Source organism: Scyliorhinus canicula, chromosome 6 (assembly GCF_902713615.1).
Source record: "Scyliorhinus canicula chromosome 6, sScyCan1.1, whole genome shotgun sequence".
Lineage (NCBI taxonomy): Eukaryota > Metazoa > Chordata > Chondrichthyes > Carcharhiniformes > Scyliorhinidae > Scyliorhinus > Scyliorhinus canicula.
In genome coordinates, this window is record NC_052151.1 from 123,553,841 (window position 1) to 123,570,134 (window position 16,294).

The 16,294-nt window shown below is 46.3% G+C and overlaps 1 protein-coding gene across 2 annotated transcripts in view; it reads right to left on the reverse strand.

Annotated features, from left to right (window-relative positions):
- Positions 1 to 16,294, reverse strand: part of gareml (GRB2 associated, regulator of MAPK1-like) — a 273,854-nt gene that overhangs the window by 76,574 nt on the left and 180,986 nt on the right. Inside the window, exon 1 of one of the 2 annotated variants that reach the window (XM_038800059.1) lies at positions 2,424 to 2,547. The exons of the other annotated variant lie outside the window; for it this stretch is intronic. Within the exon in view, the coding sequence (XP_038655987.1) occupies positions 2,424 to 2,450 (27 nt within the window). The 5' untranslated portion in view covers positions 2,451 to 2,547. Of the gene's footprint in view, positions 1 to 2,423; positions 2,548 to 16,294 lie in introns of those variants that run through there. 2 annotated transcript variants of the gene reach the window in all.

A 16,294-nucleotide genomic window follows, 5' to 3' on the forward strand; every position in this document is an offset into this window, starting at 1 on the left:
ATTGGCCTCAACCTTAAGCAGTTCCATGTGTTATGCCTCAATATCATGAAACAGATTGATTAATTGTAATGTTCTTTGATTATGCTGATGTTGAATCTTGGTGTGGTAGTGTTAACAAAGAACATTAGACTTTGTTTTGCACCAAAACTATTTATTACTAACACTACTCTAAAGGATTACTATAATGTCTAAGATTAGTACAGTTGTAAATAATGATCCAACACTAACTTACACAAAGATACTACAGAGCTACTATAGAGCTACTCTAATATGCAACTGCTATCAACTCCCTACTAACACCTTGTTCCGGAACGCATGGTGCATCTGGGTCACGTGCCTGCATACCCGCACCGCTTGCTGGTCAGATGCTAGATCTACAACAGTAAAACATATAATACACATACAAATGATGTACTCATATTATATACAGATGATAGTCTACCCATCATTACACTAATCTCTCTCCTCAGTGTTCACTCTCTCAGTGATCATTTTAAATTCATGATCACTTTTCAGATATAATTACCAAGATAAAGTGAACTAGGCAGATCCCAGATGAAATATAGGTCATCAACAAAATGTACTACTGGTGCCAGAAGGAAGAGCAATAAAGAGCAGCCGTCAGAACTGTCTCGTCTCTAACTCAGAACTGGAGACTTTTTCAGAGGGTCCCGGGGTGTAGGGGAATTTCCCATCGCAAATTCAAACTTCCTGAGCAATTTCCGTGGACTTCCGAGGGATGCCATAGTACATCTTGTGGTACATCTGGTCTCTGACTGTCCGGAGACCTGACGATTTGGGCCCTTGAATTTTCATGAGCGTTTTCCAGCAGCGATAGCTGGAATCCTGAAGAATTGATGTAAATAGCTAAGGATGTCAGTTTACAACATTTCTCCATGGCTGGCGATCCTTGTGGAAGGTCAGGGCTAAAGTTCTATAATGACCACTCAAATGCATAAATAAATACACAAAATAATTATAAGCAAACCCAAAGTGTTGACATTTCCAAACTAATTATTTGACAGTGTTGTGTTGGTTCTCCATCAAGTGACCTGATATAAAGTTGCTGCAGTTTCAGAGACAATGACACACATCAGCGATCAGCCCAGAGAATGGGCTGGCTATTAGCCAATATGGAGTTGGCTGCAAATAATTGTGGGTTATGCCAACTTTGCCTCCAGTCTTCCTTCTTGTGCATGGAAGGAAACTGCGTCCTGATCAGAAAAAAACTACTCTTATAGTATTTAGAGTATCAGTGGTCCAGATCGCATGATCTCTAGATAGTTGGAGATCTGACAGGCTGTGGAAGATGTGTTGCACAACCAATCAGAAGTCCCAACATAATGATCCCACCAACTCTTCCCTCCCTGATCCCTTGACTTCCTCCAATGCTCCCCACACCTGCCCTGACTAGTCCCAGCACCCAAATACCACCCAACCCCCAACTAACTTCTGATCCTGACCTCCTGATCCACAGTCTCCCTCCCACCCCAATCCCTCCCAACCCACCCTGACTAGCCCCAACACCAACCTGCCAACTAACCTCTGACCCCAACTTTGTCTCCCCAGACCCCCTCCCAACCTTGCCTAACTAGCCCCATCATCTCCCCATTGTTCCCCCATGTCCCTCAGCTTGACTTGACTAGCCCCAACCACCCGATTCCCCACCCCCTCGCGACCCTCTTCAACCCCCGTTGACCCAACCTGATTAGCCCCATCACAAACCTGACCCAGCTACCCACCTACCCGCCTGCCATGACACCCACCTCACCTCTCTGCTACCCTACCCACCTACCACTTTACCAATCTGCCACTGTGCCAATTGCCACATTACCCACCTCATCCATCCACCACCTTCGCCACATGCCACCTTGCTCACCCACCACCTCAGCCCCTATGCATCTACCACCTATTACCTGGCATCCGATCTCCTTACACACTGCCTTCTCAAAATAGCCTTTCAAAGAAGCCTTGGAACATTTAAACTCTTTACATACCAGAATACGGCAACCAGCACTGTGAAATGGGGCATGGCTCGTTTTGCCCAGCCAATCCAGCGTTTTGAAGAAGCAGTTCCATTTCGGGTAAGCTCTGCATTTCTGGAGAAGGCTGGATTAGAGGTCCTGACTAGAAATGCGGAGCTCCAGTGTTTTGCAGAAAAGTAGGAGCAGAGTGGCAATCGATGGTGACTGCCATTCCTCGATGATTGGGCCGATGTATTATTTCATCTTGCAGTTAAGACCGAAGTTTGGAACTTGAATGCATTTAATTCAAGCTGTTATCATCTGCAACAGGAAGATGCTTTCCAGCGGAAAGACGCTCCAGTTCTCAGCACTGTTCTCTCTTATTCATGAGTTAACATACACAAACAAAGACTAATAATTCCTTCTGAAAAGATAAATCTCACTTTTCACACCACTGACCTTTACGCTGAATGTTATTGCCTCCATAACGAAGACACGATCTGGGAAAACATTGGCCACTTCCTCAACACTGTTAAAATACTGCACAGGCTCCCTTACATCACGATCCTGATCCAGCAATTTAAACTTTCCTGGGAACAGAACCACAAAGGTTGAGTGAAAATATTAAATTAAAATCACATTGCTGATATATCTCAGTAGTATGTTTCAATACTATAACGTAGCTTGGTGGATCTTAGTTCATCCATAATAAAACAAATTACATTCATAAAATTATGAAGAGACACAGGCAGCAGAGTTAATAGATTTCATAAGTGAGGTCATCCGCTTTGAACGTAAAGGATAGAACACGAGATGTTCTAAGCAGCTAGAAATAGTGGAGGGAACAAGGTTATGGGAATAAGGCAGAAAGTGGAGTTGAGGATTATCATATCAGATAAGTCATGATCTCATTGAGTGGCAGAGCAGGCCTGATAGGCCGAATGGCCTACTTCTGCTATGTTTTTTGGTCTTATGCTCGACTTGGGTCAGGATTTTAAAGGCCCCACCTGCCATACTTTACGGTCTTGCCAAACTGAATGGCGATTTAAATGGCTCACTACATGCATTGGGTTGGAGATTGTGAGGAGAGGTATGCCAAGGCCACCTAATCCTGGCCTGAGGGTTCTAAGTACATGGATAATTAAACTGTCATGAATAGATACAGAAAATAATCAGAAAGAATTTATAACTAGAGGACTCGAGTACAAGGGAGTAGAAGTCACGCCTCAGCTATGCAAAGCCCTGGCTAGACCACACCTGGAGTACCGTATGCAACTGTGCACTACACCTTGTCAAGTTCCGAGGAACAGTCATATTGAACGTGAAGCATTAACAGTTTCTCTCTGTGTCATGTTACGCAAACATGCAACCAATGTACACTCAGAATAGGACACAATCAATGGGCAGTTAGGACACGCAAGAGGTGGCATCACCACAAGGGGGCATGACATAAACACTATAAAAGGGATGAGGCACTCATGCCCGGCCTCTTTCCACAGACAGACATCTAAAGAGTTAGACAGGGTTGATCAGCAGCATCACACCCCAGCACATGGCTTAGAGCAAGCTGGTACAGTTAGACTGAGTTACTACAGTTAGATTAGCAGAGAGTCGAACTCATTTGAAAACTGTGTTAATAGTTCAATAAACACGTTGAACTAATTTCAGAGTCTGGAGCATCCTTTAGTTAAGACTGCATCAAGTAGCAGCCTGTGTTATCCGAAGCAGCAGAACACAACTTGATACCAGGAGTGACTGTTCAATCTATTTAGTTGAACTCAGCAAGATCCGTGACAACCAGCTACTGAATACAGGCACAATGGACAAGATTCAGGCTCCTCATCAGCTCAGGACCACAGGCAATCTTAGTGCCAACTGGCAATCATTCAAGCAGAAATTTCAACTATACGTGGAAGCATCCGACCTCAATGGCGTGACCGATGCTCGGAAGATAGCTCTTCTACTCAGCACTGTGGGTGACCATGCGATAGAGATCTTCAACCCCTTTCACTTTTCCGAAGGGCAGGTCAAAACGAAGTACCAAACCATCCTGGACAAATTCGACAGCCACTGGGAGGTGCACACCAACAAAATCTTCAAGCGCTACATCTTCAAGGAGAGGATGCAAGAAAGACAATCCTTCAACTCTTACTTAACTAACCTTAGACTTCTAGCGCAATCCTGCAACTTTGGTGATATCACTGACTCCATAATCAGAGACCAAATCGTTTTTGGAATCTACTCTGATCCTGCGAGAGCAATTGTTGAAAATCAAGCACATGGCCCTGCCAGTTGCAATTGGAACGAGTACTGTGCATGAGCACTCTAAAATAGCTATTCACAGAACAAAATGGCAGGAAGTGAAAAACAAGCGTCCCACAAGGTGGGAGTGTTCAGTCCATCTCCCGGATGCACGCCTCCACATTGATGAAAGCGGCCATTTCATGCGCTCTTTCTGGGGCCCGACGCATGCGCAATGCAATTGGGAACACGAAGCGGCCGAAGACCACATTGCGCAGGTGCAGATGTCCGAGAACCGCATCGTGCATGCGCAACGACGCACTTAGCGTCATGACATTGATGTCATGACGTGTGCGAACTGCGGCACCGCCCATTCTTTAAAAAACTGCCCTGCAAGCAGCGCCGGCCCTAGGGTTGCTGGCGCCCCGGGCAAGCTGAACTTCGGCGCCCTTGGGGGGGCGGGGCCGAAGGGGAGGCGGGGGGGCGGGGCCGAGGGGGGGTGGGGGGGGGCCGTGGAGGGCGGACCCGAGGGGGGGCGGACCCGAGGGGGGGCGGACCCGAGGGGGGGCGGACCCGAGGGGGGCGGGGGGCGGACTCGAGGTGGGGGCGGGGGGCGGACCCGGGGGGGGACCCAAGGGGGGGGCGGACCCGAGGGGGGGGCGGACCCGGGGGGGGCGGGGAGGGCGGACCCGAGGGCGGGCGGGGGGGACCGAGGGGGGGGGGGGGGGGGGGGGGGGGGCGGGGGGGGACCGGGCGGGGGGGACCGAGCCGGGGGCGGACCGAGCCGGGGGGGGCCGCCCTGGGGGAGGGCCGCCACCGCGCATGCGCTGGTTGGCACCGGCCCAACTGCGCATGCGCGGGACCCGAGTCTCTGGCACATGGCGCCCCGGGCGACTGCCCGAGTTGCCGGTGCCTTGAGCCGGCCCTGCCTGTAAGAGGCAAACGCTGTTTACACTGAGAAACCAAACCACTATGCAGCCCTGTGCAGATCTGCACCACCAGTTGGGAGCCAGCACTCCCAATTCCGACAGCGGCGCATCAGCAGTGTGCAACACCGAATGCATGACTCTGATCCAGGCAGTGCAACCGATCCAGATGATGAACACCTGGACAGCACTTACCAAATGGGCATTATTATGAAGTGTGAATACGCCACACCGGTTCAATCAATCCTGGCTGTGGATTCCGAGGACGAATGGCATGCAGTGATGAACGTCAACCACTGCCCCATCCAGTTCAAACTGGACACAGCTGCCTCCGCCAAGCTGATTTCGCAGGTGGACTTCAAGAGAATCAAGAAGCCCCCCACTATCCTTCCAGCTGCCTGCAAACTCCTGGACTACAATGGAAACGCAATCAAGGCACTGGGGTCCTGCTATCTGCAGGTGTCCAGCCAACAGACACAAGCAAGCTTATGCTTCGAATTGTTAAACCAGCCAAGCATCCCTGCTAGGTGCGCAGGTCTGCAAGCAACTGAACCTCATTCAAAGGGTCTACACCACAACGCCGTCCCATTAAGATCTTCAGGCCAGCATCAATGACATCCCAACACAGTACCCAGATGTATTTAGCGGGATGGTCACGCTGCCGTATGAGTACAAGATTCTACTGAGGCCTGATGCCAAGCCAGTGGTCCAGGCACCACGACGTGTCCCTGCTCCACTGAGAGGGCACCTGAAGGCAATGCTCACGAGTCCACAACAAAATGGTATCATCTCCAAGGTCACTGAACCAACCGACTGTGTCAGCTCGATGGTGTGCGTAAAAAAGACCTATGCATCTGCATTCACCCAAGGATCTAAACAAAAACATTATGCAGGAACATTACCCCATCCCGAAGACGGAAGAAATCACGAGTGAGATTGCACAGGCACACTTCTTCACAAAATTGGACGCATCCCAAGGATTTTGGCAAATCCAACTTGAAGAATCCAGCCGAGAGCTCTACACCTTCAACACGCCTTTTGGCAGGTTCTGCTACAACCGAATGCCATTTGGCATCATCTCGGCATCAGAGATTTTCCATCGCATCATGGAACAGATGATGGAGGGAATAGAAAAGGTTTGAGTCTACGTTGAGATATCATAATCCGTGTCGCGTCTTTTCGTCCGACGTCACTTCGTCCAACGACACTTCGTCCACCTCTTTTGGTCCAACGTCTTTTTGTCCGCACGTCTTTTGGTCCAACGTCTTTTTGTCCAATTATCCAATTACAAATTAACTCCGTATAAAACCATTTAATTGATAAAATGCAAGTACAATACAGCAAGTGAATTTAATTGCTAAAATGCAAGTAATTGATAAAATGCAAGTAAAATGCAAGTTGAAAAAGTGTACAGTTAAAAAATCTAAAAGTTTACTAATTACTTAAAATTGCTCTTCATTGACACAATGAACTTTGCCATTTCGGGATGGGCGAATTAAGAAAGAGAACGATAATATCTATCCTTTAACGAGGCTCGTTAAAGGAAAGAGAACGATAATAACTATCCTTTAACGAGACTCGTTAAAGGAAAGAGACCGGTAATAAAAATCCTTTATTGCATATTATACCTTGCTATGTGCATTAGAGAAGATTTCTATTTACAAAAAGTTAATGTGGGGAGTGGAGTGGAGTGCTAATAAGCAAGTTACAAAAAGTCAAGTTACAAAAAGTCTTTGACAAAAAAATCATCCGACAAAAAAACGTAACAAGTCACAAAAAGTCTTTGACGAAAAAAATCATCGGACAAAAAGACGTAGGACCAAAAGACGTGCGGAAAAAAGACGTTGGACCAAAAGACGTGGACGAAGTGTCGTTGGACGAAATGACGTCGGACGAAAAGACATAGCACCATCATAATCTGGTCCACAACCCCAGAGGAACATGTGTCGTGACTCAAGAAAGTATTCAGATGCATACATGAACATGGCCTCAAGCTAAACAGGTCCAAATGCTGTTTTGGGACATCCACGCTGAGTTCCTTGCGATCAGATTTCGCAACACATTGCAGCCGCGGACACAGACACAATTAACGCCATCGAGGCAATGAAAGTTCCTGAGGACAAGAAGTACTGCACTTCCTGGGAATGGTCAATTTCCTTGGCAAGTTCATCCCGAATTTGGCCACACACCATGGCCCAACGCAACCTGGTGATAAAATCAACCGCTTTGAGTGGAAGGCGGAGCACTGAACAGAGTGGCTGGAGCTGAAAGCCAAGCTCACCACTGCACCCGTCCTTGCATTCTTTGACCCAGACCGAGAGAACAAGATATCCACAGACATGAGTCAGGGTGGTATTTGGGCGGTGTTGCTTCAAAGAGACGACACATCATCCTGGGAACCAGCAGCATACACGTCACGGGCAATGAGACCCACTGAGACCAGATATGCGCAGATTGAGAAGGAGTGTTTAGGTCTTCTCACCGGCATCCTCAAATTTCAGGATTATATCTACGGCTTGCCAACATTTACTGTTGAGACGGATCATAGGCCTCTGGTCCACATCATCCAAAAGGAGCTGAACGACATGACGCCTCGTTTGCAGAGAATTCTGCTCAAATTCCGGAGGTATAATTTCAATTTGGTGTACACACCTGGCAAGAAGCTCATCATCGCCGATGCATTGTCCCACTCCATCAACTCACCCAGTGAACCACTGGAGGTCATCCAGCACATTGAATTGCAGGTACAACTGAGTGCAAGCACTCTCCCAGCAACAGATGAGAAGATTGTTCTCATCCGAGAAGTGACGGCCAAAGACCCCCCTGTTGCAGCAAGTCATCCACAACCTCAGCAATGGGTGGCAGAAAGGGCAATGCCCTCAATTCTACAACGTCAAGCACAACCTGATGCTGATCAACGGCGTCCTGCTCAAGCTGGACAGGATAGTCATCCCGCTACGTCTCCAAGGCATGGTGCTGCGGCAGATTCATGAGGGACACCTGGCATAAAAAAGTGCAGACGCAGGGCCCAGCTAGCTGTCTACTGGCCCGAAATCAACCAGGACATCACGGACATGGTCCTGAACTGCGAAACCTGTCACAGGTTGCAACCAGCGCAGAGCAAGGAGATGCTCCAACCACATGACCTAGAGACCTATCCGTGGTCCAAGGTTGGCATTTACCTATTCCACGCGAATGGTCGCGACGATATCATAATCATCGATTACTTTTCGAACTATCCTGAGGTGCTGAAGCTGCCAGACCTCACATCACGGACCATCATCAAAGTGTGCAAAGAGACATTCCCACGGCATAGCATCCCGAACACCGTCATGAGCGACAATGACCCATGCTTCCACAGTCAAGAATGGTCCACGTTTGCCAAGAGCTACAATTTCAGGCATGTCACCTCCAGTCCAATGGCAAAGTTGAAAAAGGGGTGCACATCGTTAAGCAGCTCATCCGCAAGGCCTCGGACTCTGCATCCGACATACACCCTGCACTACTTGCGTACCGGGCGACTCCCTTGTCCACTGGAATGTCGCCAGCTCAACTGCTGATGAACAGGCTGTGGACGACGCTTCCAGCCATACACCTGCCCAACCTTGATACCTCTCGGTGCTGCAGAAGATGCAGCAGCTTCGCGACAGCCAGAAGCAGGGCTATGACACAAAAGGTTGCTTGCCCACAACCACTTTTTCCTCCATTTCCACATGTCGAATTGCCACCTCCAGACATCTCGAACCACGAGGCCACCAGTCGTGCCTCCCACTCGCCTGTCAAGACACCGTCATCCCCTCCACCACCTCTCCGGTGGTTGACGAGGATCCCTGCAAGCCTCAGAGACTGGACTTATGAGCATTTGTTTTGTTTGTTCGTTCTGCATTCCTCAGTCAGTCACATGAGACAGACACATTCACATGTTTCTACATCTAAAAAAAAGGGGGAGATGTCATGATATGCAAACATGCAACCAATGAACACTCAGAATAGGACACAACCAATGGGCGGTCAGGACACTCAGAGGGGGCATGACATAAACACTATAAAAGGGATGAGGCACTCACATCCGGCCTCTTTCCAAAGACAGATATCTAGAGAGTTAGACAGGGTTGACCAGTAACATCACACCCCAGCATGTGGCTTAGAGCAAGCTGGTACAGTTAGACCGAGTTACTACAGTTAGATTAGCAGAGAGTCGAACTCATTTGAGAACTGTGTTAATAGTTCAAGAAACACGTTGAACTCATTTCAGAGTCTGGAGCATCCTTTAGTTAAGACTACATCAAGTAGCAGCCTGTGTTATCCGAAACAGCATAACACAACACTCTGCACAGATGTTGCCACACCTGATGAGCTTACCTAGAACCTGCGGTTTCTATTTCACATCTCCAGTATCTGCAGTTTTTTTTTTGTCTATATATTATGAAGGATATATGGCCTTGGAGGGAGTGCAGCAGAGATTTACCAAAATAGTCAGATTCCAGGAGTTAAATCACAAGGAATAATAGCATGTTCGGGGCTGATTTGATCAAAATGTTCAAGATATTAAGGGGAACAGATAGAGAAAATATTTTTGCTAGTTGGGAAGCTAAGGACTGGGGGGGGGGGGTCCACCAGTGCAAGATGAATACTTAGTTTTAAAACCGGGATTGATAAGATTTTTGTTAGCCAATGGTATTAAAGGATACGGGGAAAAGCAGGTAAATTGAGTTAAGTTACAGATCAGCTCTGATCTGATTTCAATGATTGTACAGACATAAGGGGTCAATGATCTGCTCCTGTTATGTTTCTGACCTCGAACCACTCTTCAGGCATTCAATAATGGCAGGAGCCATCAGAAGATGAATATTTTTCATCTCCACATCAAGCATCTTAAAACATGCATAACAAAAGCAACAGGCATCAGCATTTGTTCAATCAGTTAGCAAATGAAGGGCCAACATCTCTAAATCCTGAGTTTATATCACAGTGATGTGAAGTAAGCACTTTTGCAATTACAGGCAGAAGCCTCGAAATGCCGGTAGGCGGAGGGGTCTCAGACCCCTCCCACACATGGGAAATCGGGAGGCAGACCATCCAAACCTCCTTCGAGAACTCATGAGGGTATGGGGCAGGACTCTCTTCTCCTTCCCCCCCCCCCCCCCCCGCGGAATTTACAAATGTAAATGTGAATAAAGAGTTATAACATGGGTTGTAAATACAAATTAAATCAGAAAATGTGAGCATAGGAATCTTGGTCAGAGGAAAGTGGCAACTAATTGTATAGGGGTTATGAAGTGCTTGTTGCTTAGTTTCTTAATTCGTGTGTTTTTCCAAAGGCTCTGTTTCTTGTGTATAAATCTTGCTACTGAATGTTAAATCCCAATAAAAATATTTTTCAAATCAAAAGAGGCCGCTAAATGAAACAAATATATCACTTCATTTCAAATTCCCCTTTCATAAGAACATACATAAGAACTAGGAGCAGGAGTAGGCCATCTGGCCCCTCGAGCCTGCTCCGCCATTCAATGAGATCATGGCTGATCTTTTGTGGACTCAGCTCCACTTTCCGGCCCGAACACCATAACCCTTAATCCCTTTATTCTTCAAAAACTATCTATCTTTACCTTAAAACATGTAATGAAGGAGCCTCAACTGCTTCACTGGGCAAGGAATTCCATAGATTCACAACCCTTTGGGTGAAGAAGTTCCTCCTAAACTCAGTTCTAAATCTACTTCCCCTTATTTTGAGGCTATGCCCCCTAGTTCTGCTGTCACCCGCCAGTGGAAACAACCTGCCCGCATCTATCCTATCTATTCCCTTCATAATTTTAAATGTTTCTATAAATCCCCCCTCATCCTTCTAAATTCCAACGAGTACAGTCCCAGTCTACTCAACCTCTCCTCATAATCCAACCCCTTCAGCTCTGGGATTAACCTAGTGAATCTCCTCTGCACACCCTCCAGCGCCAGTACGTCCTTTCTCAAGTAAGGAGACCAAAACTGAACACAATACTCCAGGTGTGGCCGCACTAACACCTTATACAATTGCAACATAACCTCCTAGTCTTAAACTCCATCCCTCTAGCAATGAAGGACAAAATTCCATTTGCCTTTTTAATCACCTGTTGCACTTGTAAACCAACCTTCTGTGACTCATGCACTAGCACACCCAAGTCTCTCTGAACAGCGGCATGCTTTAATATTTTATCGTTTAAATAATAATCCCGTTTGCTGTTATTCCTACCAAAATGGATAACCTCACATTTGTCAACATTGTATTCCATCTGCCAGACCCGAGCCCATTCACTTAACCTATCCAAATCCCTCTGCAGACTTCCAGTATCCTCTGCACTTTTCGCTTTACCACTCTCTCATGTCATCTGCAAACTTGGACACATTGCCCTTGGTCCCCAACTCCAAATCATCAATGTAAATTGTGAACAATTGTGGGCCCAACACGGATCCCTGAGGGACACCACTAGCTACTGATTGCCAACCAGAGAAACACCCATTTATCCCAACTCTTTGCTTTCTATTAATTAACCAATCCTCTATCCATGCTACTACTTTACCCTTAATGCCATGCATCTTTATCTTATGCAGCAACCTTTGTGTGGCACCTTGTCAAAGGCTTTCTGGAAATCCAGATATACCACATCCATCGGCTCCCCGTTATCTACTGCACTGGTAATGTCCTCAAAAATTCCACTAAATTAGTTAGGCACGACCTGCCTTTTACGAACCCATGCTGCGTCTGCCCAATGGGACAATTTCTATCCAGATGCCTCGCAATTTCTTCCTTGATGATAGATTCCAGCATCTTCCCTATTACCGAAGTTAAACTCACTGGCCTATAATTTCCTGCTTTCTGCCTACCTCCTTTTTTAAACAGTGGCGTCACGTTTGCTAATTTCCAATCCACTGGGACCACCCCAGAGTCTAGTGAATTTCGGTAAATTATCACTAGTGCATCTGCAATTTCCCTAGCCATCTCTTTTAGCACACTGGGATGCATTCCATCAGGGCCAGGAGACTTGTCTACCTTTAGCCCCATTAGCTTGCCCATCACTCCCTCCTTAGTGATAACTCGTCTCAAGGTCCTCACCTGTCATAGCCTCATTTCTATCAGTCACTGGCATGTTATTTGTGTCTTCCACTGTGAAGACCGACCCAAAAAACCTGTTCAGTTCCTCAGCCATTTCCTCATTTCCCATTATTAAAACTCCCTTCTCATCCTCTAAAGGACCAATATTTACCTTAGCCACTCTTTTTTGTCTATATATTTGTAAAAACTTTTACTGTCTGTTTTATATTCTGAGCAAGTTTACTCTCATACTCTATCTTACTCTTCTTTATAACTTTTTTAGTAGCTTTCTGTTGCCCCCTAAAGATTTCCCAGTCCTCTAATATCCCAGCAATCTTTGCCACTTTATATGCTTTTTCCTTCAATTTGATACTCTCCCTTATTTCCTTAGATATCCACGGTCGATTTCCCTCTTTCTTCCGTCCTTCCTTTTTGTTGGTATAAACCTTTGCTGAGCACTGTGAAAATCGCTTGGAAGGTTCTCCACTGTTCCTCAACTTTCCACCATAAAGTCTTAGCTCCCAGTCTACCTTAGCTAGTTCTTCTCTCATCCCCTTGTAATCTCCTTTGTTTAAACACAAAACACTAGTATTTGATTTTACTTTCTCACCTCCATCTGTATTTAAATTCCACCATATTGTGATCGCTCCTTCGAGAGGATCCCTAACTATGAGATCATGAATCAATCCTGTCTCATTACACAGGACAAGATCTAGGACCGCTTGTTCCCTTGTAGGTTCCATTACATACTGTTCTAGGAAACTATCGCGGATACATTCATAAACCCCCCTCACGGTTGCCTTGACCGACCTGGTTAAACCAATCGACATGTAGATTAAAATCCCCCATGATACTGCTGTACCATTTCTACATGCATCAGTTCTTGTTTATTGTGCCTGCCCCCCATCTCATTACTATTTGGTGGCCGATAGACTACTCCTATCAGTGACTTTTTCGCCTTACTATTCCTGATTTCCACCCAAATGGATTCAACCTTATCCTCCATAGCACCGATGTCATCCCTTACTATTGCCCGGATGTCATCCTTAAATAACAGAGCAACACCACCTCCCTTACCATCCACTCTGTCCTTCCGAATAGTTTGATACCCTCGGATATTTAACTCCCAGTCGTGACCATCCTTTAACCATGTTTCAGTAATGGCCACTAAATCATAGTCCTTCACGATGATTTGTGCCACCAACTCATTTACTTTATTCCGAATACTACGAGCATTCAGGTAAAGTACACTTATGTTGGTTTTTTTACCTCGTTTGAATCTTAACATCTCCAGTTTTATTCCTTTTGTTATACTGGGCCTATTCACTGTGCTCCCCTCAGTCACTGTACCTTGTACTGTCGCCCTTATGGATTTCACATGGAGAACATCTTTTTCTCATTCATTCATAGGATGTGGACGTCACCGTCATTTATTATCTCTGCTTGCTCTCGACTCGATGGTGGTGGTGATCAGTCCACTCAGATCAATGCAGCACCCACAGTGCTGTTAGGTTGGGGATGGTGGTGAGGTATCCCAGGAATTGGACACTGTGGTGATGAGAGGATGTGTTTCCAAGTCAGGATGTAACCTGGAGGGGGACCTGCGGCTCTCTTTGTGCTTCTAGACTGTTGAGTTTGGGGGGTTGTGATGTGTCGTGAGAAGCCTCGGTGAGTTAATGCATTACTTCCTGGAGTTGGGAGACACAGGGAGAACGCGCAGACTCTGCACAGGCAGTGACTCATGCAGGAATCAAACCTGGAACCCTTGCACTGCTAACCACTGTACTACCATGCCACCCCAATTATGCAAAGGAACTCGAATCCTCAAATAATGTGATGGAACCATCAATTCACTAGACACGTGCTTTAAGATATGAACAGTGGTTTTAATCTACTTACAACAGAGTCAGCCTGTTCCGCGTTGAACTCTCGATGAACTGAACGACTGGCTCTGAGCATTGGTATTTATACAGCAGTCCAGGGGGAGGAGTCGTGGGCGGAACCAAGGGTGGAGCCCTGTACAAACTCCTAAGCATTCCCAGCGCTACTCCCCCTAGTGGTCGGGCAACGCAACTGCGCTTACAAATGCATGGTCTCATGTATATACAATAGTGTGAATTACGGAGTTACATTCAACACATAATGTAAGAGTATAACTGTGTTATATATTAAAACGTATGCCAGAAGAAACAGATTAATTGAAAGTAATGTAACTTCTTCGTAAGTCAAAGAATTAACCCTAATCAACAGGTCAAATGCTGAACAATCACCTTGACGTTTATTGTAGGCTTGTTGGTTTCACCATTAAACATAGCTAGATTTAAATATTTTCAAAATAATGATTACTGCAGTTAAAGGCAAACAGCTTCTCTGACATATGTAGCCACTGTGTGGGTAATCTATTTGAAGGAATAATAACCACTTGTTACAAGGACTGACTTTAAATTCACATATTTTATGTTATATAAACATGTTCGTGAAAAGGTATTTTGTACTAAAGTTATTTTGAATATATTAAAAGACATTTAAAAAGATTTTCAGCTTTGGGTTTCGAAACACAAAATGGTAGCAAAGACCTGACCAAAGACATTTATGATTGGATAAAAGGAAAGTGACCAGCCTCAGAATCCAAACATTGAAACAAATTATTTAACCTGTGTTGGAAATCGAACAAGAAAAACTCTGAATATCCATTGTTCTATCACAGGGGTGGGCAAACTACAGCCCGCGGGTCGCATGCGGCCCACCAAGTCATTAAAAAAAAAAAAAAATTTAAAAAAAAATAATTTTTTTTTAAATTTTAAATTATTTTTTTTAAGGTTAATGGGGGGGGCTGTTGGGTTACTTACTGGTATAGGGTGGATACGTTGACTTGAGTAGGGTGATCATTGCTCGGCACAACGTCGAGGGCCGAAGGGCCTGTTCTGTGCTGTACTGTTCTATGTTCTATGAGGCCCCAGAATCATAACCGGTGAAGTAATTATTTTACTTAAATACTATGCGGCCCTTTAAAATTGTGAATTTCTGAATGTGGCCCTTGCACGGAAAGTTTGCCCACCCCTGTTCTATCAAGATATTATTCACAAAGGCCCAGGCCAATCAAGCTAAATGAAAGAAATGTCAACCAATCAAGGGTGCCAAGACCTTATTACCATGTGGCAAGGGAGGTCATAAACCTTCCTGAGGAGTTAAACATCTCAAGAGACACCTTCAGCTAGCTAGTTTATTCTGACTGTAGTGTACTTATTCGAAAGCTGTCGTGGAACTGATGAACTTCTGGAAAGTCACGAAAGCCTGTTGTATGTGAAAGGTATGGGCGCGATTCTCCGGAAAGATTTGCAGGTGTTGTAGCGAATGGGAACTGCTGTGAGCTTCCCGGTGCTCTGCCCAGCGAGGCCGGCAAGGCTATTCAACATTAATTGGTCCACTTAACAAGGCCTCACGGACTTCTTGCCGCAAATGAAAGCTCGGCAGCTGATTCGCCGGCACTGCGCTCGCCAGCCCCCCGCTAACGAGGTTGAACAGCATTTAAGCTGCACTAGCTCAGCCAACCCCAGCCAGCGTACTGGGGGTTAGCGGGAAGCAGCTGGATCCTCTCGACTAGGGGGTCGGTCTTATGGCTCCTCATGTGCCTTCGGAGGACTGGTCCCGGAGTTTTCAGCCAAGATGGAAGCGAGACCCCGGAGATGGACTTCCTGGGGAAGATAAACAACGATCATGAGGAATCTCGTTCATGGCTGTGCAGAGGAGCGATCTGATGGAGCGAAGGGTGTCAGGGAGGACCTCCTGTCCGCGGGGGATCGGGAGACTGCTAGACCTAAGGGCCAGAGGAACAGCCTTCCATACAGTCGCGTTCTCCACCTGCCCGTTTCCCTGAGGGTTATAGCTCATAGTCCTGCTCGAGGCCATGCCTTTGCTGAGCAGGTACTGACGTAGCTCATCGCTCATGAACGATGTACCCCGGTCGCTGTGGACGTAGGCAGGAAACCGAAAAGTGTGAAGATGCTGTGCAGTGCCTTTATTACGGTGACTGAGATCGTGTCGGGCAGGGGACGGCGAAGGGGAAGTACTTATCGATGATGGTAAGGAAGTAT